Source organism: Suncus etruscus, chromosome 5 (genome assembly GCF_024139225.1).
Source record: "Suncus etruscus isolate mSunEtr1 chromosome 5, mSunEtr1.pri.cur, whole genome shotgun sequence".
NCBI classification, from domain to species: domain Eukaryota; kingdom Metazoa; phylum Chordata; class Mammalia; order Eulipotyphla; family Soricidae; genus Suncus; species Suncus etruscus.
The window spans coordinates 129072993-129100665 of NC_064852.1; the positions used below are offsets into that span (position 1 = coordinate 129072993).

General features: G+C 40.2%; 1 protein-coding gene and 1 long non-coding RNA gene across 3 annotated transcripts in view; one reads left to right on the plus strand and one right to left on the minus strand.

The window, feature by feature from the left end:
- Nucleotides 1-1622: 1622 nt before the first annotated feature.
- Nucleotides 1623-2082, plus strand: LOC126009020 (uncharacterized). Its single transcript, XR_007495879.1, has 2 exons — nt 1623-1726; nt 1812-2082. It is a non-coding gene; the product is annotated as an uncharacterized LOC126009020 (long non-coding RNA).
- Nucleotides 2083-4870: 2788 nt separating this feature from the next.
- The window catches only part of MFSD6 (major facilitator superfamily domain containing 6), a 56226-nt gene continuing 33423 nt past the window's right edge, over nt 4871-27673 (minus strand). Inside the window, exons 3-7 of one of the 2 annotated variants that reach the window (XM_049773193.1) lie at nt 12019-12180; nt 10848-10946; nt 9430-9710; nt 7113-7137; nt 6822-6960 (exon numbers count right to left, since the gene is read on the minus strand). In XM_049773193.1, the coding sequence (XP_049629150.1) occupies nt 6950-6960; nt 7113-7137; nt 9430-9710; nt 10848-10946; nt 12019-12180 (578 nt within the window). In that variant the 3' untranslated portion in view covers nt 6822-6949. Of the gene's footprint in view, nt 6961-7112; nt 7138-9429; nt 9711-10847; nt 10947-12018; nt 12181-27673 lie in introns of both variants that reach the window. The other variant, XM_049773192.1, reaches the window with a different exon arrangement.

A 27673-nucleotide genomic window follows, 5' to 3' on the forward strand; every position in this document is an offset into this window, starting at 1 on the left:
TGTCCTACATGCTGAACTATTTCTCCAGCCCCTACATCCCTTGCTGAAGACCACACAGCTTATTAGAGGATTAGAGGTGGTTCTCATGTTCTCTCTATCACTCAGGTACAGGCAGGCAGAGTCCGCAGAAGTGAAGCAAGTGACTTCTCCTGCCACCTTGAGTCTCAGAATATTCAAGATATAAAAATCCACCAACTAGCTCTTTACCATAAAAAAAGAAACATTTCCTAAGATGCTATTTTAAAGTTTTGATAAAATTTATATGTATACAGACGTAGAGTAAAAAATAGAATTACTGTCTAGATTTTTAGTATGTTAAAATGAAAAGCATCCTCTCTGTCATGTGCTTGTTTTAGACTTTGGACCAAAGTGGGTGGTGCTCAACCTTATTCCTGCCTTTATACTCAGGGATCACCCGTGGCAGGGCTCAGGGGACAATATGTTAGTGCCTGGGATTGAGCCTAGGTTGCCCACATGCAAGTTAGGCTCCTTTACCAAATATTATAGTCGCTCCAATCCCCTTCTCTGACTTTTTATCATATCTGGCTCATTTCAAACATTGTTACATATATGTATATATAAAGCTATTTCCTAGAAAACTGGTTTGTTAAGACTGAGAACACAGGGATTAAGGTATTTGCCTTGCATGAGGCTGACCTAGGTTCAATCCCCAGCATCACCTGGGGTCCCTTAAGCCCTGCCAGGAATAATCTCTGAGCACCACTCTGTGAAGCCCTAAAACATAAACAAACCCCCAAAAAAACCCATATACAACAATATCAGGGGTTTCTTCAGGCTGTGCTTGGGGATCACACCCAGCTGTGTTTGGGGAAGTTGCTGGAGATTGAACCTGGGCTTTTTGCATGTAGGGATGTATCCCAACTGTTTCTTAGAACAAACCTACAAATCAGTCTCTCGTCTACCCCCTTTAAAATCCTGTGAAATGGGGCCGGGCGGTGGCGCTGGAGGTAAGGTGCCTGCCTTGCCTGCGCTAGCCTAGGACGGACCGCGGTTCGATCCCCCGGCGTCCCATATGGTCCCCCAAGAAGCCAGGAGCAACTTCTGAGCGCATAGCCAGGAGTAACCCCTGAGCGTCACAGGGTGTGGCCCAAAAACAAAAAAAACAAACAAACAAAAAAAAAAATCCTGTGAAATGAAGGAAGAACTGTAAACTCTTGACTTTGAGGGAAAAAAGCCAACTACAGGTCTCTGAGGAGATCTGAACATGGCAGAACAGTCAGAGGGTTCAATTATTACTCCCTGGATTCTCTTAAGAGTCAACCTTGGGCCTTTTTTGCTGCCACAGAGAGGATCACAGAGTAGAGGCCTCAGGACGAGGAATCTCACTGCTTTTGAGCCAGATATACAGGTTTTCTAAGTGTTGAATGAGCCTGGCTGACACTTTGAATTTCTGAAATGAATTTTCAAATCATTTGTCCATTTTGAAGCAGTTTGCTCATTGTTTTTTTAGGTCTCTTTTACCAGACACATTTTTTTTAACATTTCATACTCTATTTTTATAAAATTTATACGGTATCTTGATTTAAAAAAATTTAAGTTAGCTTCCATTTCAGATCTATGCTCTGATGACTGCTCCTAAGTTTTAATAGTTCTAATGTCTTGTTACAGCGTTATCTGATTTATGTTTGTGTTTTAAAATTTACTGGTGGCATGTTACATATGTATTACATATCAATGCTTCTGCTCATCCTATTTAGTTACATATGTATTACATATCAATGCTTCTCATCCTATTTAGTTACATTTGTATTACATATCAATACATCTGCTCATCCTATTTACCTCTCAAGAGGTAGTCTATGACTCACAAAAGGCATGTGTGAGTAAAATATGAACAGTCTGCTGGGTTTTCCTCACATTCTCCCAGTCAGTACAGTCCCTGAGCCCTGCCCTATGCATAGAGGGTCTAACTGTGACAATAGAAATAGCTAAAGAGAAAAGAATTCATCTTCTGGAGCGATCTTTGTGTTTCTCTTTAGAGCAACTAAGCCTTGTTATGTGTTATGTGAGTTATGTGAGTACTGTGACATTTTAAACAAATAAAAGGATTATTTTCAAGAATTTTTGTTGTGTTCATTTGATTTGGGGTTTATTAGCTAGCACTGGTCAGGGTATTATAAAGCAAAATCATCAATCACAATATCAAGATAACACCCATAAGTGATCTGATCTTTTTTTTCCCTCTCTAATCTTTCTTCTTTTGTGTTTGTCTCCTTCCTCCCATTTGTGCCTTAATGACCTTTAAATTGTTGAAGTGACCAGGTGGTAAAATGGGTTTGCTTTTCCCAGGCGATGAAAGTGGAATTTATACTCTCTCCACGTAGGTGTGCAATTATGGGACATTGTGGGAGCCTGGTGACAGTCGGTACTTGACAAAAGCACTTCTGTGACATTAAATGTATGTGTCTAGCTGGCTTTGCTTAAACAATCATATCATTCAAATGTTATTTCTAAGAGGTTTTAAGACGTATCACATACCACAAACAGTGCTTTGTGAATGAGTTATGCAACTTGCCAATAATAATTATGGTCAAATTACAGAGGCATGTCCGTTTGACATTTAGGAGTTTAAATATTTAAATGTATAACTCCTATTCTACATGTTTAACAAGCAATTTAAAGAGGTCTGGAATAGGTAGGTTATATCCATCTCTCTAAACATGGGTGAATTAGGGCCCCTGAAATGAATATAAGGAAAAAAATAGGGTTTTGTATTATTCTGAATATAATTATTTCCCAGAGTTAGAGAAGTACATTTTTTGAAACCAGCTTTTTGCAGGGGGATGGGCAGGGGGCACAGAGTTAGAGTCTCCAAGGATCATATCTGGTGCTGATTATGTAGCCAGAATTCTGCTGTATGCAAAGTAAACATCATACTCATTATACTATGTCTCTGGCCCCAGCCTTTTTTCCAGTTAAAAAAGGGTCTATGGGGGACTGGTGTGGTGGCACAAATCGTAAGGCATTTGCCTTGCAAGCTAACCAGGACAGACTGTGCGGTTTGATCCCCTGCCGTCCCATATGGTCCCCCAAGCCAGGAGCGATTTCTGAGCACATAGCCAGGAGTAATCCCTGAGCCTCATAAGATGTGGCCCAAGAAGCAAAACAACAGCAACAACAAAAAAGGACCTATGGATAAGGCAACATGATAGATGTGAAAGAAACATACAGAAGGATAGAGAAATATTTTCAGGCACCCCCCAGGAAGCTGCCTCCAAGACAGGCATGATACTGCCAAGCTCACCATGTGGGTGTCGTCAGCTTGATGGATTCAGAGCCTTGAGTTCTGTCACCTTGTTTGGGTGCTGAGCTCCCCAACTTTAGGCAGAGATGACATGTCCATCCTACCCCTGCCATTGGATACAGATTCTGCTAGTTTCTTCCTGTTTTGTTTTTTGTTTGTTTGTTTGTTTTATAACCTAATTGTTACTGAACCACATTGTCCTAGCACAAATTAAAATTTCTTCCTTATTTAAGATATCCCTTCCCTCGTTCTCACCTCTATTCTCCCCCCAACCAGACACCATCTGCTCAACAACAATTTGGATACTTGCCTCATATTTAGAACTTTGCTGATATGACATGGGAGTGGTTTGAGTTTTCCAAAGTAGTTTTTTCTTGTCCTCATGCACCAAATGAAGGAAGAAGTTAGGAGTGGAAACTCATCTTCTTGCTGCCTTACAGTCTGCTCTGTTACAGCTTGTGCTGATCTTTAGAGTTAACTGCTTTAGACTGAAGATGAAACTGGAGGATGCAGAAATCAGTCAGATGCAGTATCTTCCTTTGCCTGTGGTTACTTTCTACAATGACAAGTCTTGGGATGCAGAGCTGTGGTCATCTGCTCCTCCTTGCAAACTTAGGTCTTGTTCAGAGTCCCAATCAACCCTGGCTTTCTCTGCAGGCAGGATTGTCAAACTATCCAAGTTACCCCAGAAGGTAAAGCAGTAGTTACAACTAAGCAAGCACTGGAAGTTTATAGGAACCTGATTTCTGGGTGTCCAGAATATCTAGGACTCCAAATAAAGACACAATTACATGTACACATGGATGTGTAGATAGTACATACGGTCCATGGCACCCTCCCAGAAGCAGGGTTGGGGGAAAGATGCAAGTATATCTGCATTTTGGCATCAGGTGGATTTGACTTTGTGATCTTGATTCCATATGTAAGATCTTGCCTTCAGATCTTCACATTTGAAGTGGGGAGAGTGATAAGTATCTCTTTGGTTGATGTCAAGACAAAACAAGCATCTTATATGAAATGTACCCAGGAACTAATGAACCCTTCCAGATTCATAGCTGAATTCCAGATAGACTCATAAAAATACTGCTTCAGTTCTCTCAGTGCCTGAGTGAGCAGGGCAGCAGAAGCATCCCTTAAAGAGAAACACTGGGACATCTAACTTCAAGTGGCCCTTGGAAAAATTAATGAGTCAGTAAAGCAACACATTTTTTTTCTTTCTTTCTAGGTTTCTTGGCTAGTAAGGAGATAGATATTATCGTCTTTTGCTCTTCTACTTAGGGTTTTATTCTTCTATTTAGTGATTATTTATTAACAACTAGTCCCTTTGAGTCTCCACAAGCTCAGCACTGGGGTAATTCATTCCAGGGGAAGGAGTATAAAATAAATCATTAAGACCTTTATTACTAGTCTGGGCTTTGCACACCGAAGGGATTTCCAGGGAACTTCAAGGAAAGTTCTAAAACTCAAAATGTATCGTCCTACCACTGTGCTATTGCTTCAGCCCTCAAAATGTAGTCTGAACTAATGCTATGGCATATGGCACTTTGAGATCAGGAAGAAAAAGTCACTGGGCCCACAGACCCACGAAGGTGTCTCTCAAGGCTAAAAGGAGGGAAATTACAACATTACTGAATCGATTCTCTCAGTGAGTATTTCATGACAAAGGGCATGTTAAATTTGGTCTCATTTACAGAACGAAGAACTTTTATTTGTTTGGTCCCTTCTTTCACATGTAAGAAATTGCTTAAAATGGTATTTATCTTTATTTCACCATGTTAACTGTGCATTTCTGAACAGCAGGCTTCTCAAAGGAACAAATCAGAACTGTAAACACAAGATACAGTGTTAGGTTTTGTCTTCCTACATTCAGTTTCACAAATCCACTTTCTGGACATTGATAGGTGAGATTTGCGTCTGTCACCCAGTTCTTTATTTCTACAATTACATAAGCATAATAAATACATCTGGATTTTAAAGGTCACTTAAAATGAGTCATGATAATTTACAGTACAGTACATTTCAGTTCAAGTGCAAAAAATAACTATTTGCTGATTTCTATCTCTTTCCACTCTTTAATATTTAAGCTGTGTGTTGTGAAGGTAGGCGTCCCAGGGTAGCTCTTCTCTGAGACACAGTTGGGGGCGGAAGTGTGGTTGCTGTCTGTGAGGCCCCACACTTTGTCCTTGATCCCAGACTAACCAGGGCCAGCAGGGATGAGCTTGCCTGCACTCCTCTGCACTAGAACTGACCTTCACACATTCCAAGCCACACTTTTCCACAGCCTCCTCCCAGGCCTCCTGCACTTTCCTTTGTAGCAGGTTCATATGTGATTCGCCAGCCATGGTTCTGACAGTAGTTATTGTAATATGGACAGTTGTTTCCCTGTCTCTGAACTGTTAAATGTCTTTGTCTCCAGAAGATACTGAGATTTGTTTCTTTAATTACTGGAATACTTCTTTGTCTCATTCTTTTCCATTCATTCTGCTTTTCTAGTCAATAATGACCCCCACATACCCCACACCAAAAAAAAAAAAAAAAGAAACTGATGCAATATGTGATTTTAAAAAACAGTATCCCTCCCCCAGGCACTTAAATCTTATACTGTTAATTGTAAGTAGTACTGCTTAATTAAAGAAATCCTTATGAATTCAGTGGTTTTTTTTTTTCTGCTTTATTCCATCAACCAATTAGAGCCCAAATCACTATAAAATTGTAAGTGGTGATGGAGGCTCTTTATGGTGTAATATATCTAGTAAAGCTCTATTTATCAAGATACAGGATACTGAGTTGGTAGGTTTATTTGTAATATTCCCTCCTCTGGTCTTAAGCCCATTTAAAACAAAAGGCATTTTAAAGCTCAGTTTAGTTTGCAGTAGTCAATAACAGCTTAGGCTGCTTCAAGACAATTGAGTCTTTTTTTTTCCTACTGACTTTTTATTATATACCATATACATATAAAAATATATTTGCGAGAGATATGCCAAGTTTCTGATGAAACTTTTTTGTTGTTTTTAATTGAGAGCATATACGCTATTAACTTCTATCCGGTTACTTTTTAAATAGATCTTATAATTTTTAATGGTTCTCCTCAAGAGAAACAAAACTACAAATGGATTCTGCTTCTGCCCAGTTTGCATTAAGAGCCAAAATACTTGGAATAAATAATCAGTAATCCGATCAGTGTTCACCTCACAGTCCTTCCATTCCCTCTACTGACTGTAACTGCTGGTTTCGAGTCTATGTCAAGGCAGAGAAGTCCTGGGGTCCTTGTCCTGCCAAGCCACCAACTCAGAGTCCCCTCAGCGCCGTGTTCCCCTTCCATAGGCCTGGTGGGAGGATGGCAGGTACCTGCTTCCCAGTAAGTGCAGGAGCAGCTGAGCTGGATGCGGTTCCATGTAAATGAGAGAAGCGAGATGGTGCTGTGTTCCTCGGGGTGAGATAGGTCCCAGGACATCTTCCTCAGCCCAGGAGAAGAGGTTCATTCCATGCAGGGTGTGAAGAGAGCAGGACCCTCAGTGTCCTTCCACAGCGGGAGCCTGCAGGTCTCCATCCTTGGGGCACCCCTCCACGCTCTGCTGATCCGGGCCACCCTGCATCTGGGGTGCTGCTGCTTGTGGGGATGGCTGGTTTTGAGACGGGTCAGAGGGAGTCTCCTGGGGGACAGCTGGGGAGGCCTGCCGATGCTCACTGGTCCCCTGGAAGGAAAGACAGACAGAAGTGTTATTTCAGGGAGAGGTCAAGAGATGGGACACTTTCTGGAATGTTTGCAAAGAACATAAAAAGCCGCGTGGGGGAGACGGTCCTGAAGGGGGCCCGTAATAAAGGAGTAAGGACAGAATTTTCTTACCTTTCAGCTCCTTTCCTATGTGCAACTGCCAAAGCCGCATGAAAAACACAAACACTATGAGCAGACAAAACTTGGGGGTGAAGGAACATCACGACTGTTTTGCCAGTTCACTACTAGGAAGATAGTTTACATCAGCAGACATCTATTGGTTTCCCCCCCACTTCCCAAACAGCTGCTGGGGCAGGCAGGAGGAAAGGTAAGGCACCAGCCACTGGGCTGAGAACATGAAATTCTGGGGCTGGTGAGACAATTGGTCTTCCAGAAAGTAACTAAGCCAGCAGAGGGCCAGAGAAAGAACATCCTGATACTTAAAATCTGGCTGGATATTGGGATTTTGACATATTGCAAAAAGTTACTAAGACAAAAGATATAGTAAAAACAAAAAACAAAGGAAAGTAAATGAGCATTTCTATAACTTCTGAGACACACTCTATCATGTCAACAAAAATGTTGTTGTACTACATTCCACAGTCTTGAGTTATGCGATTGTTTTTCTCCCCCCAATGAATTTTCTTCTGAATGGATTGCCCATAACTTCAAATAGCTTAGCACCCAAAAATTTATTTCTATGAATGCTTCAGAAAAGTAAAAGAAATTTAGTACAACAACTTCTTTATAAGAATAACAATGTTTTCCTATTTTATTAATATTTACAAAGCAGACAGAAAACTAAATGCTTCTTTAGCCCAAAAGGCTTCTGTGTAAATGAGAATGAGTATCTAAAGAGATGAAAACAACACTACAGAGGCAGAAAAGATCTGACCTAGTTCTGCTTCACTTCCTGTCTCACATCCTTTGTAAGTTTGCCCCCTTCATCTCCAGTATTCCCCTGTGAGCTTGTTATCTTGATAAATAAAGAGCATCATGTATTAACCATAATACATTATAATTATCAGTGAAGGGTCAGGTTTGGCTTAAATTTTAAAAGTACAGGTTAGGTTACAAAGTCATGATATAAAGTACTTTGAAGTTTTCTAAAAAGGAAATTAGCTCCAGTACTCTTTATTTTAAATATTTCTCCTTCATTTCATCTTATGTGTCTGTCCTCTGAAGCTCTAGTTACAACTGACGTGACTCATCAAATAAAAGGGGTGATTCATACTGAGGCAAGTGTACTCTTTACCTTGACCAAATGGTCTATAGATGCCACCTTTAATCATTTTGCAAAGGCAATATTTAGTTTCAGTTATATTTGCCTACGCTGTTTTATCAATATGATTTGACCTTCTTTAAGAAAAACATCTTCTAGGGACAAGGAAAATAAAAAGTTCAGGGCTTTCTCCTGGTGGGACTCACTCAGGCAGGGTGGGTGATATATGGTACCTGGGATCTAACCTGGGCTGGCACCAGTGTACAGGACAAGCACCTCACTCCCTGGACTATCTCTCTCCAGAGAGATAAAAATTGGAATTTTTATTTTTCATATAAGGTCACTAACAAAACCACATTTCTACTCAAGTCAAACCATTTAAGAGGTGGAGGTTTTTGTTTGTTTTTGTTTTGGGGCCACACCCATTGACACTCAGGGATTACTCTTGGCAATGCGCTCAGGAATCACTCCTGGCTTGGGGGAACCATATGGGATGCCAGGGGATCGAACCGTGGTCCGTCCTAGGCTAGCACTTGCAAGGAAGTGCACCACCTCTCTGGCCCCAAGAGGTGAAATTTTTATTAATTCATCTGATTTAGGTCCCTTTGTATATATGTAAGAATTTTAGAATTTTATATATATATATATATATATATATCTTTGTATTTATGTAAAAATTTTTAGGATTCTGCAAGAATTTTAGAATTCTAGGGGCTGGAAAGATAGCATGGAGGTAAGGTGTTTGCCTTGCATCCAGAAGGTCATTGGTTTGAATCCCAGCATCCCATATGGTCCCCCGAGCCTGCCTGGAGTGATTTCTGAGCATAGAGCCAGGAGTATCCCCCGAGCGCTGCTGGGTATGACCCAAACCCCCCCAAAAAAAGAATTTTTAAATTCTAGAGATATATTTGTGTGTATGGACCCACAGGCAAGAACCATACAACTTCAGGGCAACTGGTATATGGAAACAGTCTGATTTTAATGAGGAACACAAAATGGAATGGATTTATTTTCACTCGGGAAATATCACATTCTCGCTGAAGATGTTGGAACTCCGTGAGGCAGAATTTTCTCTCTATGGAACCTTGTCTCTACTGTTACACTGCATAATAATGTTATCTGTCAGTTGTCTATATTCTCCACCAGAACTTCCAGAAATCTTCTTGAGATAACAAAACAATGAGAACTGCTGAGCCTACTTCAAACCAGCCAGCAGAGGCTCCTTACCTGTAAAGGCTGGATCTCAGAAGTTCGGTTGTCTCGGCTTAGCTGCATCATCTCTTTAATTTGGTAGAGTGCGTAGACAAAGGTAACCCAGGGTGAAGAGCTGACCCCCCATGCTGGCTTGCTCACATCCTCCTGCTCTTCCTGGTGCTTGGTTTTTTTGGGTGGAAGTCTGGGTTCAATGCGGGACATGACATCTTCTGTCTGTTGCTGGACCAAATCGATGGTTGCTATGGGAACAGGACTTGAGGGAACAGGAATCCTTTCTGCTAACATTGTCTTATCTAGAGAGAAAGCCACGTTTAAATTACTGTTCAAGAGTTCTACATATTTAATTCAATGCAAAAATAATGAATATAGAAGTGGATGTTCCCATTAGCCTATTCTAGTGTACTTTGCAATATGAATAAGTGTTCTCAAATTCTTGGTGTATGTACGAAGCAAATGAACAATTACCTTCTGGATCCTCTTTTAGGGCTTAACAGACCTTCACTTATATTTATTTAGGACATGTATATTTCCTAAGACTATGGGATATAGGTTGAGTGAATGTTGCTTTAGGCTCACTTCAGGACTGAGAATTTTAGAACACAAGCTTTATATAGGGCACATTTCTATGCTACTTAAGGTGCCTTGTTCACTGATTTTCCTTTACTAAAGGCACAGGGTAGGGTTATGTTAGTGACATGGTCCAGTGGGCATTATAGAAGAGAGGGAGAAAAAATAAGCATTAGTCTTTCTTTATAGTTTCTTGGCAATAAAACCTTTCTCTGGGGCTCCATCAACAAGCTAGTCTTGCACTAACTGAAGGACTCTAGACAAATCCTCCTTGCAGGACAAGACACTCAAGACAAATCCTACTCTAGGACCCTAGAGCTGAGCAGGAAACTTCTCTCTTGCTCTTTCTCTTCTTCACTTAAAAATATCTCAGATACTGTTTTTCTTAGCTGCACATGATATTTGGTTTAATCTCCTTTTATGATAACAATTTTCATGAAAGCCATGCCATTTTGTGGTAAAATTTCAAATGTAAGGTTGAGATTATTTTTCTTTTCAAATGAAGGTCAAAGCATAGAAATGAATAAACTCCCTCTCCCTGGCAGTAAAATTTCTGTATAGCTTTGTATAGGTTTGATTTAGATTTTAAATCTTTTTAGAATACTAAAGAGCTTTAAAGCCATTATTCCTCTTTCCTAACAACTCCTCCCCCTTGTATCTTATACCATAAACAAAAAAACAGGCAAAAAGACATTATGCTATGAAAACAGCCTAAAGTCCTTTTCCTTGTGGGTAACTTTTCTCATAGCACTCAAAGTACATGAGTGAGTTCGTCCATATTCATCACTGAGAAAACTGAGCCATGCAGGGTACTGCATAGTCATTGCCCTGGGCCTCCAACCACTATGACTGGGCATGTTTACCTTCTTCCTCATCTGGCACTGCCAACCACTGGATCAGGGAGAAGAGCAGGAGGATTACCAGGCAGGCCATGCCGATCCCTCGGAAGGTTGCAGCAGCCCCTGGGGAAACAGAACATGCTATACAGTCATTCCAGGTGAGGCATGGTGGCTTTGTTCCAAGGGTTAGAGCAAAGATAGTCAAGATGGGGAATAATCCAGAGAAAAGCAGCGTCATTAGCTTTATTGAGCACCAAAACACAGGACTGGTTGGGTTTCAGGACCCTGAATGGAAATACTGGATCTGCCATTGACCAATTTTAAAATTGTATTTATAAAGGACCGTTTTGAAATGCTTTTTATCAAAAAAAATCAGTGGTATTCTCATCTGCTTAAAGGCAAATCACCTATTGAACAGCATCTGTACTTGGGATGGCAGAACTCAAATAATGCTACGAATTCTGACATCCCCAGCCTTAGAGATCAAGCACCTATGAAGTGAAAATGTTGACTGAACAATCAAGATCGGAAGCAAGTTACTATCCCACCTGAACTCCTGAAGCTCTGACAAGTAGGCCTTGACTGTGATCACAGAGGTCATGGCAGTTACAATACTTGCCTATAGTTAAGAGTTTCCTGGTACAAAATCTCCTTATGGAACCCCAGCAATGAACTTCATCTATCTGGCACTATCATCAGCAAATTTAGGGTAATTTCTTTCAAGACAAATGCTTGTGCTTATTCTTTTGTTGAACTCCTTTGAGGGATCATAGTAGCTTGAGTCTAGCCACTTGTCCAAGCAGATAGAGTCACTAAAGCCTTGCTCTCATCCTCCTAAACAATTTAAACACATCACTTTACAAATATGATTACCATGGAAAAGAACACAAAACCTGGAGTTAAGCATCTTGTAATCTTTTTTTTTTGGGGGGGGGGGGCCACACCTGGCGTTGCTCAGGGGTTACTCCTGGCTGTCTGCTCAGAAATAGCTCCTGGCAGGCACGGGGGACTATATGGGACACCGGGATTTGAACCAACCACCTTTGGTCCTGGATCGGCTGCTTGCAGGGCAAACACCTCTGTGCTATCTCTCCGGGCCCGCATCTTGTAATCTTGAGAAATAATCTGTATGTATATTGAGTTGCTGCTGAAAGTTGTTAACTTGGCATTCAAAAACAGAGAATGTCCTTCTTACCGAAATAGTTCACTAGTACACCTCCAATCATGGCCCCACAGCCTCGGCCCAGGCCCAGGTGCAGGCCCTGCAGGATGCCCTGAGCAGATGTCCTCAGCTCTGGAGGAACAGCAGCGCTGAGGTAAGAGATGCAAGCTGCCCAGATGGCTGCATGTGTCACCCCTGTAGAAGAAAAACAGACACTGTCAACCCCGTGCTTCAGACTAGAGTGAATTCTGTACTTAGAAGCATGCATTTCATGTCGAAACACATGCTTAATAAAAAATTTTCACTGTAGTAAAATATACCCAGCTCAAAAGGCACCATCTGAACCATTTTTGCAGGTACAGATCAGTAGCATTAAGCAAGTCCACAGTGTTCTGCATTGATCATACCATCTAACTCTGGCATATTTCCTCCCCTTATTTGTGGAGTGCCAGGATTTAAAAGAAAAAACCCAGGCAGGACACAGACCCAACCACTGAGATCCATCTCTAGCCCAACACCACCATTTTTCTTCTGTTATCCCAATTTAGATATCTGTACTTCCTAAACAAGAACTCCCACAGCCCTAGGAAGTCGTTTTCTACCTTCTGTCTCTATAGATCTGAGTATTTTAGTTAGCTCACTTAAGTAGAAGAACGCGGTTTTAGTCTCTCTGTGCCTGGCTTATTTGACTCATCCATAATGTCTTCACAGCTCATCCGCATAAGCAACATATGTCAGGATTCCCCTCCTTCAGAAAGCTGACATCCCACTGTATATTGTCAATACATTCTGTGGATGTGTCGGCGGACAAGGTTATCACCTTTTTCTGGCTGTTGTGAAATGCTGCTGCTGTGCATCTGCTGAGCAGAGATCTGAGTCCCTGCTGTCAGTTCTTTTTTTTTTTTTTTTTTTTTGTGCCATTCTAGGGGCTGAACTGAAGGCTGCACATTTGTAAGGCATGTGTTCTACTACCGAAGCACATCCCCACCCCTCTCAGCTGTCAATTCTTTTGAGTCTATAGCAATATGTTTAACACTTTAAAGGACTGCCTACCTGTTTTCCCCAGTAACCATGCCAATTAACATTCCCCACCAGAAACCCACAACATTTCTGTTATTTTCTGTGACCTTTAAAAAAAAGACAATCACAATTATAATGGTTGTGAAATGATATCACATGTGGTTTGAGTCCCTAAAGGCTAGTGATGTTGAATCATTTTTAATGTGTTTATATTGGGCATTTATTTATGTCTTCTTTGGAAAAATGTTGAATTTGTTTGAATTGGGATATCTAATTTTCTTTTGTTTTTGTTTTCATTTTTGGGTTATACGCAGCAGTACTCAGTAATTACTCCTGGCTCTACACTCAGAAATCACTGGTTTGCTTGGAGAACCATGAGATGCTGGATTTTGAACCCAAGTCGGCCACATGCAAGCCAAGTGCCTTACCCACTGTACTATTGCTTGAACTGTAGTATCTGATTTTCAATTGAGTCATAGCAGTTGTTCTTCATGTGCTAATTCCTTATAGAACATATCTATTTTGAATTCAGATGCTTTTCTATAGCTTTCAGGATAAACAGCACTGTGATTACCATTTCTTGGGATACAGATTTCTATATATCTCCAATTATTTACACTGACTACACTTTGACAAGTGTAGTTGATGATTCAAAGGAAATAACAATTTGTATGCTTTTTAATGTATACTTCCAATTTGTTTTCTGAGCGTATAGAAGCCATTTACAATGCCTCATTACCAGTTCCATTATATCTTATTGGCAGGGAGGCTATGAAAGTAACAAGGGAGAAAAATAAAAGGGTCATTAATGAAATATATGCCAACTGTACATTGTCTGAATTTAAATCTTTACCAGAGTAAAGATTTATTTGCTTTCAATATAATAAAAAGTATTGTTATAATGGTTCTGGTAAGCAGAAGGGACTTAAGGAATTACCTAGATTAAATAAATTAGTCTTGGGCTTGTTCCTTGAGAAATAATTTCATTTGGATATAATATCATGAAAAATTCTAAATCTATGTTATGGAAAACAAAACTAAATGATTAATATTTAGCTAAGGTAAGGTTTAAAGTTGACATTAATCTACATTTGACCAGAACTGTTATATAACAACAGCTAGATTTATTCTCCTTCCTAGAAAAATTAAAACCTAGACAAAATCTATGAAACGATACTAGTTTCCAAAACAAGAGCACACAAGGATAGACAGAGGCCTCTGAGAGCTCTGGGAAATAGGAAGGCCCAGCTTGCTGCAGGCAGAGCTGAAATCTTTCAGGGCATCCAGGGAACCACTGAAGAAATTTTCAAGATGGGCTCTGAGGAGACCAGCACAAGCAATGCCAGTGAGAAGGGACTGCAGTGTGGAAACTCCATTGTTGTCTGCATAGGGTTTCTCCCAAGCTTCCAGCAAGCACTAATGGGGTTGGAACTAATGGGTATAGGAACTCTCCAAATCTAGGGAAAAACACCCCAAAGCATGAGATGAAACAGAACTGAGATCCTGCTGAGTAAAAGGAGTAGCATCAGTTTCTATAAGCCATGCTAGAGAACTCATGATTCCTAAGATTGCTAGAGTCCTCACAGTCTTACAAAGGCCTTAGTTCTTGTATAAGCCCTGTCCTGATCCCACATAACCAATCTTTAAAAGCAAGACCCAAGAGGCTTATACTAAATTTTTAGAAACTTAACTCAGAACCCAGACCCAACTTAATTATAGGAACACAAAAATACCCAGTCCGAGCAAGGTCAAAATTAACACTGTCTGGCATATAATTTAGCTACCATCCTTTCATATAAGTAGTTCCATATGGAATGATACTGGGAATATTATGCCCTAGACTGAAAGGAGAAACACCAAGATAATTTTTCTCAGAGTCAGAGAAAGAGTCTAGGGCAGGGTACTTGCTTTGCACTCAGCCAATCGGGGTTCAATCCCCAGCACTGTATATGGTTTCCTAACAGTCAGGACTAAGTGTTGAGCAGATTTCTGTTGGTACAGAAACCAAAACAGCAGGTTTCTGTTGGTACAGAAACAAAAATACTAATAATGACAACATAAATGTTCCTAAGTTTATATTAATATGTTTCAGTAATCATTTCAATGAGGTTTATTAAATCTATTTATTAATAATTATAGTATTATTTATTAAATTATATAATGTATCATATATTAAATTTATGTTATATAACAACATTAATTTATTGGTTCGTTAAATTTAATAAATTTGAATAATTTAATAAATTAAATAAATTGTTTACTTTTGGTTTGGTGGCCACACCTGGTGGTGCTCAGGGGTTACCTTTGGCTCTGCATTTCAGGATTCTCTCCTGGTAGACATGGGGGGTACATATGGGATGCCAGGGATCAAACCCAGGTTGGATGTGGGCAAGGCAAAGACTCTATCTGCTGTACTATTATTCCAGCCCCATCACTAGGTTATTTTTTAACTAGAAAGAAGGACTATATGATTATAGTGTATGCACACTTAATTTCTACATAAATCAAATAACATATTTGCTTTTGTCTGACTGAGCAATTCCAATTACTTAGATAGTATTAGCTTTCACAGAGTAAATAAGGTCTTGATAGTCTTAATTATAAAAGCTGACACAGCGGTACATAATAGAAATATTTTCATTTACATTATGAAAGGGACTAATAACCTCATTTCTTTTCATATAAGACTTTTTTTTATTAGTCACAGTAAGGAATAAATTTAACTCAAACATATTCTAAGAAGTGAATTTACCCAAAATGAATTATATTTATTAGGAATATCTAACATAGGTTTGAGGAAACATTTTCCTAAACATGAATTTTTAAAGACACCAAAGCATATCAAATGCTGTAAATGTCTTTTCTGGGTACAGGGCCTCCCCAGCGGTGCTTGGGGACTAGGAGCACTCCACATAGTACATGGCCTGGCGGTGTGACAGATAGGGCCTCAGGGTGGCAGTGCCTGACCTGGAGATGCCATGAAGCAGCAGTACTTGAACTCAGGACCTCCTGCATGCCAGACTGGTGCATCAGCCCTCTGCTCTATCTCCCTGGCCCTTATAAAGGAACTTTGATGGAAACTCATAGACAGTATTTTTGTCTATTAATAAGCATCAATTTTAGGATTTCCAAGGAGACAAAATGGATCTTTGATGATGTGGCTTGATTATTTGATCACCTGCAATTTTGTGACCTAAACATTAATAAATATATTTTTGTTTATTTTGTTTTTAGGTCACCCCTGGTGGCACTCAGACATTACTCCTGGCTCTGCTCTCAGAAATTACTTCTGTCAAGCTCAGGGGACTATATGGAATACCAGGGATTGAACCCTGGTGGGCCATATGCAAATGCCTGGTGTGCTCTAGCTTTGGCACCAAATATATTTTTTGCTACAATTCTAGGTCATAATCCTAGAAGTTATTCTCTTAAATGTAAAGAGTTGGGCAAAACTACCTTTTCCAATGACCGGGTTTCTTTTTTTTTTTCTTCTAAAATTCTAAGGATTATCTAAAACTTTTAAGTTACATTAGATACATTTCCCAGCAGGCTGTCTCTTAAAATCAGAATGCTTTCTAACTGTTCTTAGAATAAGTTGGCTGCTTTGAAGTGGCAATTGTAAAGATTGTCTATAGTTATATTTATGGAGTTTTCTTATCTCTTTCTGAGACTGATTGACCCCAGTAGCCAGCTGGACAACAAGGGAGGTGAGGATGGGCCCATCAGTGATTTTCTGGGCTTGGTTTAGATGCCATATAAATTTTGTCCACTTGTATTATCCAACCCATAACCAGTTGTACAGCCATGCCTAATTGAAAGAAGGTGGAAAATGCAGTCCAGCTGTGTATGCATTAAAAAAATAAGCAAGAATGGGTTGAGTTTGGGCACTCTGCCAGACCAATGCCACTAATAGCAACGGACCCTCCCAAAATAGCCACGTCCCCTACAGAAAGCACTGGAAAGCGGCCACAATACTCAGGCAGGAAATGGACTTGGCTTTCTATGACACTCACAATGCTCACTCACTGTTCAAGTCTGGCACTCCCTCTTTTTCCACCAAGGGAAGATTACAGCAGCCTCCTTCATGTGTTCCTTCTGCTGTACTTACTGAGCACCTACACTAATAAGGCTCTGAGAATACAAAGAAACATCTCTGCTCATCAGTGTACAGTGAAGGGTAAACAAGAGAGGGCTTTCCTGGAGGGGAAGCACGCGTGGCTCCCTGAGGAAAACAGACAAACCCAGCTTGACCCATATCAGCAGCAGAGTTAAACACCACACCATTGAACTGAAAGTAGGCATAGAGTAGTCTTCTTCGTGTTGAGAGAACAGGAAGTCTTTGTGGTAAAAGGTTCAAATTCCATGGAGCTTCAATGGGCACAAAATATAGATCAATATATGGGGGAAGGCTCATGAATTTAATATACTGCATCATGCCCACCTTAAAGTGGGTTTTGGGAGGCAACCGTTGCAAATTGTGTATCATCAATACTTGGCAACGTTCTGCTTAATATTTCTCCTATGAAGTTACAGAGGAGACCTGATTTTATATTAAAGCCAGCAGAAATGTCTCTTTCCCAAAGATAAACTTTGGCTCAGGATGCACTAACAACTTGTGTGTGTGTGTGTGTGTGTGTGTGTGTGTGTGTGTGTGTGTGTGTGTGTGTGTGTTTGGGTCACACCCGGCAGTGCTCAGGGGTTATTCCTGGCTGCAGGCTCAGAAATTGCTCCTGGCAGGCACGGAGGACCATATGGGATGCCGGGATTCGAACCGATGACCTCCTGCATGAAAGGCAAACGCCTTACCTCCATGCAATCTCTCCGGCCCCTAACTTTGTGACCCTTAGACTTGCACCTCAGAGCCTAAGTCATAGTCAGGCTTTAACATACAACTGTGATTCTGCCTCTACAAAGAGATGCTTCTAAATGACCCTTCCTTCAACCTAATGGATGTATTTGTAATTTCTTTTCGGGGGTGGGGGGAGGGTTACAGGTGGTGATGTTCATGCATTTCTCCTGGCTGGAATTACTACTGAGAGCATCATATAAGATGCCAGGGCAAACACCCTACCTGATCTCTCTCCAGCCTCTGTAATTTCTTATTTTACTTTTTACTTTAGGTAAAATTGGAGAGGCTGATAATTATGGGTTGTGTGAGATACCAAATACTTGTCATGAGTTGATTTATTGAATATTTTTTATGGTTTATTGAATATTTTGATCAACCTTTTCTATAGCCAACCCATCTGTGGCATTGAAAACATATTTTTTTGGGGCCACACCCATTTGATGCTCAGGGGTTACGCCTGGCTAAGGGCTCAGAAATTGGCCCTGGCTTGGGCGGACCGTATGGGACACCGGGGGATCGAACCTCGTCCTTCCTTGGCTAGCGCTTACAAAGCAGACACCTTACCTCTAGTGCCACCTTGCCGGCCTCCATTGAAAGCATCTTACCTAAAGCATGTACAGATTATAAGTGGTATAAACAAGTTTTAATTCACACTTGTGCATGTTATGGCTTCCAGAAGATTGCATGCTTTACTAGGTTGTTCCAATAACAAAGGTCAGAACACAAGTGGATGATTACAGCACTATAATGTTTCTGTTTTTGAAATAATATTTTATTTAAACACCTTGATTACAAACATGATTGTGATTGGGTTTCAGTCATGTAAAGTACACCCCCCCCATCACCAGTGCAACATTCCCATCACCAATGTCCCAATTCTCCCTCCTCCCCACCTCACTCCTGCCTGTACTCTAGACAGGCTTTCTACTTTCCTCATTCATTCTCATTGTTAGGATAGTTCTCAATGTAGTTATTTCTCTAACTAAACTCACCACTCTTTGTGGTGAGCTTCATGAGGTGAGCTGGAACTTCGAGGCTTCCTCTCTTTTGTCTCTGAAAATTATTGCAAGAATGTATTTCATTTTTCTTAAAAACCATAAATGAGTGAGACCATTCTGTGTCTTTCTCTCTCTGACTTATTTCACTCAGCATAATAGATTCCATGTACATCCATGTGTAGAAAAATTTCATGACTTCATCTCTCTTGATGACTTCATAATATTCCAATGTGTATATGTACCACTGTTTCTTTAACCATTCATCTGTTGAAGGGCATCTTGGTTGTTTCCAGAGTCTTGCTATGGTAAATAGTGCTGCAATGAATATAGGTATAAAGAAGGGATTTTTGTATTGTATTTTTGTGTTCCTAGGGTATATCCCTAGGAGTGGTATAGCTGGATCATATGGGAGGTCAATTGTGTGGGAGGAATCTCCATATCGCTTTCCATAAAGGTTGGACCAGATGGCATTCCCACCAACAGTGGATAAGAGTTCCTTTCTCTCCATATCCCCGCCAACACTGCTTGTTCTCATTCTTTGTGATGTGTGCCAATCTCTGTGGTGTGAGGTGGTACCTCATAGTTGTTTTGATTTGCATGTCCCTGATGATTAGTGATGTGGAGCATTTTTTCATGTGCCTTTTGGCCATTTGTATTTCTTCTTTATCAAACTGTCTGTCCATTTCTTCTTCCCATTTTTTGATGGGATTAGATTTTTTTAGATTAGATTTTCTGTCAGTGCCTTGTATATTTTGGATATTAGCTCCTTATCTGATGGGTATTAGGTGAATAGTTTCTCCCACTCAGTGGGTGGCTCTTGTATACTGGGTATTATGCCCTTTGAGGTACAGAAGCTTCTTAGCTTAATATATTTCCATATGTTAATCTCTGTTTTCACTTGTTTGAAGAGTGCTGTTTCCTCCTTGAAGATGCCTTTAGTCTCAATGTCATGGAGTGTTTTACCTACGTGTTGTTCTATATACCTTATAGTATCAAGGCTGATATCAAAATCTTATACAAAGAAAACTATAAAACCCTGCTCCAAGAAATAAGAGAGGACACAAGGAAATGGAAACACATACCCTGCTCATGTATTGGCAAGATTAACATCATTAAAATGGCAATACTCCCCAAAGCATTGTACAGATTTAATGCGATCCCTCTAAAGATACCCATGACATTCTTCAAAGGAGTGGATCAGGCACTTTTGAAATTCATTTGGAACAACAAACACCCTTGAATAGCTAAAGCAATCATTGGGAAAAAGAATATGGGAGGCATTACTTTCCCCAACTGTAAACTGTATTACAAAGCAATAGTTACCAAAACAGCATGGTATTGAAATAAAGACAGAACCTCAGATCAGTGGAATAGGCTTGAATACTCAGAGAATGTTCCGCAGACATATAATCACCTAATTTTTGATAAAGGAGCAAGAAGTCCTAAATGGAGCAAAGAAAGCCTCTTCAACAAGTGGAGTTGGCACAACTGGCTAGCCACTTGCAAAAAAGCGAACTTAGACCCCAGCTAACATCATGTATGAAGGTTAAATCCAAATGTACTATAATGTTTCTATAGATATGCAACTGATGGGCAGACAGCCATGGAGAAAAGTTAACTATACTAATAGTTAAGCTAAGTTGAGTTTTTAAATACTATTCATACTTGTCAAAATTTGAGGAGAGGGCTATACCCAGCAGTGCTCAGGGGTTACTCCTGGTTCTACACTCAGAAATCACTCCTGGCAGGCTCATATGGGATGCCAGGGATCAAACCCAGGCCGGTCGCATGGAAGGCAAATGCCTTATCACTGTGCTATCACTCTAACCCCAATATACTTATCAATTGTTTTTTTTTGGTTTGGTTTTGGGGTCACACCTGGCAGCGCTCAGGGGTTACTACTGGCTCTATGCTCAGATATCGTGCCTGGCAGGCTCGGGGGCTAACGCCTTACCTCCATGCTATCTCTCCAGCCCCCTACTTATCAATTCTTGAGTGAGTAGAACTTCCTATATTATTTAGAGGCTGGAAAACTTAGAAAAATCAGTACATTTTTCAGGTATCTGTAAAATCAATCAATAATAATTTTGGTGGGGGGGGGGTGCATGCCCAGTGACGATCAGGGTTACTCCTGGCTATGTGCTCAGAAATCACTCCTGGCTTGGGGGACCATATGGGATGCCAGGAGGTCGAACCATGGTCCATCCTGGGTCAGCTGCATACGAGGCAAATGCCCTACTGCTGCACCATCACTCTGGCCCCAATTAATAATAATTTATAGTGTATGTTCCTAAATGCAAGTTTCTTTGAAGAACTGAAAACAGATAAGGGCCTAGGAGAGAGCTCAAATACTAAAGCATCAGCCTTGAACATGGGAGGCCTGAGCTTGATCCCTGGGATAGCCCTGACAGTTTTACACATGAGGAATGATCCTTATGACCAACAGAATCTTATTAGAAGAGACCCCAATGCTCCTACACCCATTTGAGTGAAGGTCCTATTAAAAACACACATATACTTACCTAGAGACACAATGCTTGCATTTAAAGGTACAACTAACTTTTATTTATTTTATTTATTTTGGGTAGGGTTTGAGGGTCCCATATGGCAATGCCCAGTGGTTACACCTGACTTTGTACTCAGAAGTTACACCTAACTATGCTCAGGGGACCATTTGGGATGCCAGGGATTGAACCTGAAATGGCTGCATGCAAGGCAAGTTACCTACCTGCTGGACTATTACTCCAGCCCCACAGCTAAGAATTTTAAACTAGTACTTATAAGTGAGAAACAATTAAATATTAAACTACAAAGCACAGAATATAAGTTAGAGAAAAAATTCAGCAGAGAGATACATATTGATGCAAATAACAGAACCTAAGAACTTGTTTCAGAACTGAGTATTCCAAGGAGTGGAGTTGAAGGGGGGGGGGGGCTTGAGACAATAGTGAAGGGAGGGGGGACACTGGTGGAGGGCATGCTTTTGGAACATTAGACTCCAGACACCCTAACATTAACTTTTCTGTAAAACATGGTACCTTAAATTAAAAAAAAAAAGAAATATATATGGATGGAATTGTCAGAAAGGATACATGGAGCAAACTTTTTAAAAAATGAATTCCAGGGGCTGGTGGGGAAAAATGGAATTCCAAATGGACCAAGCAATTTATTTTGAAAAAAAAAATGAGTATAAGTAATTTTAATAACTATAAAGTATGGGGATGGCCAAGTGTACAGAATGACAATTTATGAGACTATTCTAGATAACACTTAGTTCTATCAGTAATACTAGTGACTTTATGTTAATTTTCCAACAGAAATGCTATACTGAGAATATATGCTTGTTATACATGTGACAAAGTATCTGTGTTTCAAGGGTTAAGCTACACAGAAAATTTCTCAAGGTGTTTCAAGGGTTAAACCAGACAGTAAATAACAGATCATAACTAAGTTTATAATTTCCCTGGTTATGGGGTGAGATCGTCATCCTTTCCATCCTTTCAAAACTTCTCTCTGTCCTTCCGGAATGCACCAGGAAGGGAAGCATCATTCTCATGCAGCTAAGAAGAGGCATTCACAGTAAGATAGCAGGGGCTACCGAAATGTCAGTTCAGCCTCCCCCACACACACACATACACACTGGTGACATTAAAATCCTTCCTTTATCATGATCTTAACCTGGTTCCCAGTGCTCAAACATCCTTCAGGGAAGCCTATGATACAGACCTTGCTTTCAGCCCTCCTGTTGGCACCATTAATTCAAGTACTTCAAGGGGCAAGGTACTGTAATCCCAGTCTGGCCCGACTCTCCTTAAGGACATTTGAACCACAAGAATAATTTTGATCTCATTCAGTTTAATATCTAACCACTAATATTCAAACTGAAGGGATTATAGCAATTTGGGCTTGATTTTTATCAAATGTTTATCATTTCCGATGACCGCTATGGATGTTAAAAGGTTTCTTATATGAAAGAGGAGAGAAGAAAACTCTTAGAGGGGTTTGGAAATGAGGTCCTGGAAACTTAAGCTATTTAACCTAATTCAGTAGTGCTCAGACCCATTGATTACTTAAAATAAAGTTTAGTCTCCTTATGGGTACAAAATCTGCTTTTTCACTTTCTAGGGAGCAGTCAGATGTTCAGTAAATGACAGCAGCTGCATGTGGGAGCTGCATTGCTAAAGGAAATTGCTACAAGAGAACATTTGCCATGAGGCGAAGATCTTGAGAAAGAAATATCCTTCAATTCCCAACAGCATCTGAAATGTTACTTATCTCATACAACACCCTACACAGGTCGTTCTAGATGTCCCAAGAAGGGTAATGTTGACTTAATCCATTATCATTTGCTAGGTTGAGATCATGAGCTCTGAGGAGAAAAGGCCATCAGAACATCCTCCTCCATACATGCAATCCTTAAGAGGAAAAGGTGGTTGACCAGAATTAGGGAGCAAAGCCCATCTCTTATCTCTTCCCCTTCATTGCTCCCAAGTGGTACTATTTCTCCTAGTGATCTGAGGACTAGCCAGATGGTGACAGGGAGAAAAGACAGACCTCATAGCAGGGGCTGGGGAGAAAGAAGGAAGACATTGGTGGTGGGAATGTTGCACTGCTGAAGGGGTGGTTGTTCTTTTTCTGACTGAAACCCAAATACAGTCATGTTTGTAATCACGGTGTTTAAATAAAGTTATCATTTAAAAAAACTGTTTTTATTTTATTTTTTTAAATAGTATCTTTATTTAAGCACCATGATTGTAGTTGGGTTTCAGTCATAAAAAGAACACCTCCCTTCACCAGTGCAACATTCCCATCACCAATGTCCCGTCTCCCTCCCCCATCCCGGCCTGTATTCAAGACAGGCTTTCTACTTCTCTCACTCATTGTCATGATAGTTGTCAGTATAGTTATTTCTCTAACTGCACTCACCACTCTTTGTGGTGAGCTTCATATCAGGAGCCAGTCCTTCCAGCCCTCATCACTATTGTCTTTGGCATTATTACAATAATGTCTTGTATTTTTATTAAAACCCATAGATGAGGGCCCGGAGAGATAGCACAGCGGCACTTGCTTTGCAAGCAGCCGATCCAGGACCTAAGGTGGTTGGTTTGAATCCCGGTGTCCCATATGGTCCCCCATGCTGCCAGGAGCTATTTCTGAGAAGACAGCCAGGAGTAACCCCTGAGCACCGCTGGGTGTGACAGCACCGCCGGGTGTGACCCAAAAACCAAAAAAAAAAAAAAAAAACTATAGATGAGGCTATTTTGTGTCTATCTTGAGTCTATCTCTCTCCCTCTGACTTATTTCACTCAGCATAATAGTTTCCATGACCATCCATAAATGTATAGGAAAATTTCATGGCTTCATCTCTCCTGACAGCTACATAATATTCCATTGTGTATGTGCACCACAGTTTCTTTAGCCATTCATCTGTTGAAGGGCATCATGGTTGTTTCCAGATTCTGACTATTGTAAATAGTGCTGCAATGAATATAGAAGTGAGGAAGGCATTTTTGTATTGTATTTTTTTGTTCCTAGGGTATATCCCTAGACCCTGTTTTTTTTTTTAATAATTTCTTTATTTAAACAACATAATTACAAACATAATTGTAGTTGTGTTTCAGTCATAACAAGAACACCCCCTTCACCTTGCAACCTTCCCATCACCAATGCCTCCATCTCTTCCCTCCCAATCCATGAGCAGGGTATATGCCTCCATTTCTGCATATCTTCTTTTACTTCTTGAAGCAGGGTTTTATAGTTTTCTTTGTATAAGTCCTTCACATCTTCAGTTAAGTTGCCTTCAAGATATATGAGTTTGTGTGGCATTAATGTAAATCGGATTGTTTTTTAGATATCCATTTCTTCTCTATCATTATGATGTATAAGAAGGCCACTGATTTTTGTGTGTTAATTTTGTAGCCTGCCACTTTGCTATTGTTTCTAGAAGTTTTCTGGTAGAGTCTTTAGGGTTTTCTAAATATAGTATAGTGCCATCTGCAAACAGTGAGAGCTTGACTTTTTCCTTTCCTAACTGAATGCCCTTGATTTCTTTTTCTTGCCTAATTGCTATGACAAGAACTTCCAGCACTATATTGAATAGTAGTGGTGAGAGGGGGCAGCCTTTAGACCCTGTTTTATAAATAAAAACCCTCTTTAGCTTAGCTTGAATTGAAAAAGGGAAACACTGACTATTTCTGGTCAAGACTGATCAATGATTAGGATTAACTTCCCACTTCCTGTCTCAAAGCCTAGGTCATTGTAAACCCAAAGTAACCTACCCACACAAGAGAAGAAAATATAGATGAAAGATGGCTGAGAGGTTGAGCACATGCTCTGCACACAGAGGCACCATGTTTGATGTCCAAACCCCATTATCCCACAGAGGCACTGTTAGAGGTGGCTGCTAGGTCCAGAGCTAGGGATAGACCCTAAGTACTGCTGAGTGTGGCCTGCAAATCCAATCCCAATTGCCCTCCAAAATACAAGAATTAAAGGGCAAATAATCATGGCAGTGCACTCTTCCTGTAAATTGTATCGCTCTAAGCTTTGTCATTCTTATTTCTCATTTTTACTGCATCCTCAGTAGAGCCAACTTAGCACAGAATCTTTATAGCCATTTAGACAAAGCCTGTAAAGGTGGAAGAATCCAAAATAAACATTTTTCTGTCAACAAACAAATTCCTGTGGCACAAGCTTAATGACATGTGATTATTTACAGTTTGCCAAGAGATGGGCTTGGGTCAAACAAAAACAAGGGATTTCCCCCTTCTGTGGCATAGTGAAATGCTTAGCATACACTTCTGGGAAATGAACCAGTTTCAAACACTAAGAACTCTTGAAATTGGTCTTGAGCTTTCTGCTATACTAGGAGACTTTAGTTACAGGTCCCCTTCATACTCGCTTCTGCTCAATAACAGGAAAACTCAAATTACAGGCCCAAAAAACTGAGAAGAAACACAGATGTGGAAACTGGTACCTGCCAGGGGAAGCAAATTCCTAAAGCCCTGGGCTAATCCCCCTGAGGAAAACACTATATATAAAAAAAAATCTTGGTTTGCAGCTGACACGATTACAGGCACACCACTTAAGTCAAATCATAGGGCCACTCAGCCTGCTACGTTGTGTTTTGACACATGGTTCTTGGTCAAACTCAAAGGTTCACTCCCTACATAGACCACCTGGTAGACACCTAGTCACTATTCCAACCCCAGCTCCTTTCCTAAGGGAACCTTTCAATAATATCTTCCACACCTTGCCTTTGGCTGCATAAAGCTAATCATTTCCTCCTCAGAAATTCTTTTTGTCACTGGCACATCTTCCTGATTCCATCAAACACATTGTATACTAGTTACATGTTTATACATCAGTCTTCTAGAACAAACAGTGAAACTTAGGGCCTAAGGTGGATATTATATTTTATTACATATTATTTTATTATAATTCTATTCTCTGAACTTACTGAGCCCAAGTAGCTAATGAATATATCTTCGATAAAGTAACAAGGAAAGTTTATCAGTTGGCTGCCTGTTGATTTGGGGGCCAAACCAGTAGTGTTTAGGATCTATTCTCAATTCTGTGCTCAGGATTCACTCCTGGCAGGGGGACTCCTGGCAGGTAGCAAGTAGGATCAAATCAGGGCCAGCCACATGTGAAGCAAGTACCTTAACCTCTATACTCTCTCTCCAGCCCCAAGAAAAGTTTTGTTTTTTTTCACTGTAGCATTGGTTTTGTGTGAGTGTGTGTGTGTGTGTGTGTGTGTGTGTGTGCGTGCGCGTGCGCGCGCATATGTGTAAGGGATGGAACAAAGGTCTCAAGTTCTACTGAGATACATTGCTAGCCCAGGACAGCTCTGGTCTCTTCTTTCAAGCCTTGTTTTGGTGTTCCCTTCAACCATTTTCCAAAGGCCTCTCATTTTTGCTCTATTTTTTTGAGTCATTTATGCAAATGCCACTTCTGATCTAATTTAGAAGAAAGTAATTTTATTCCTGTATTATTAAAAAGGAAAGTAACACTATAATGCAATTTCTGTGGCATTATTATGGAATATTAGGTGACCAGATTGTACACTATTTACTCATGTATAATAACAGAGTAGTGCTGGTAATGAATGCTGTGGGCACACCTACTGGCTTTCATGATGGTTCCTATGCATGAACTCACCAACAAATGCTGCTCAACAGATTCTGCTCAATAGAGCAGAAATGGAGATGGGAAATCAGATTGGTATATGTCATGCTACTGGACCATTATTTGCCATAGTTCACACTTAGCGCTATGTTATCTGCAAAGGACACAATGCCAAGATATATGTATTCACTTTAAGATCTTTCTAGAATTTAAATTTTTACCAGTAATAATTTCTTAATATCTTGCCAGTTCCTGTATATTATAAATCTTCTTTCATCAATCATATCTGAGAAAAACACAATTAAATGGTATTTTGCATTTTATAAACGTAATATACATATAACTTATTCTCCTTTTAAGAAAGATAGGGTGGAATTTTGGTGGGGGTTTTTGCCATAGGAGGGTTTGAGAATGAGCCTTTATTCTGATCATTTTTTTCTAAGAGTATAATTGGGAATCTTTTATTTTAAACATCATTACCAGAAACAAATTACTTTCTCTAAATAATTTTCTTTTAGTTTTTGGGCCAAATCCAGTGGCTCAGGTTTTTGTTTTGTTTTGTTTTGTTTGTGATTTTTGGGTCACACCCGGCAGTGCTCAGGGGTTATTTCTGGCTCCAGGTTCAGAAATTGCTCCTGGCAGGCACAGGGGACCATATGGGGCGCCGGGATTCGAACCGATGACCTCCTGCATG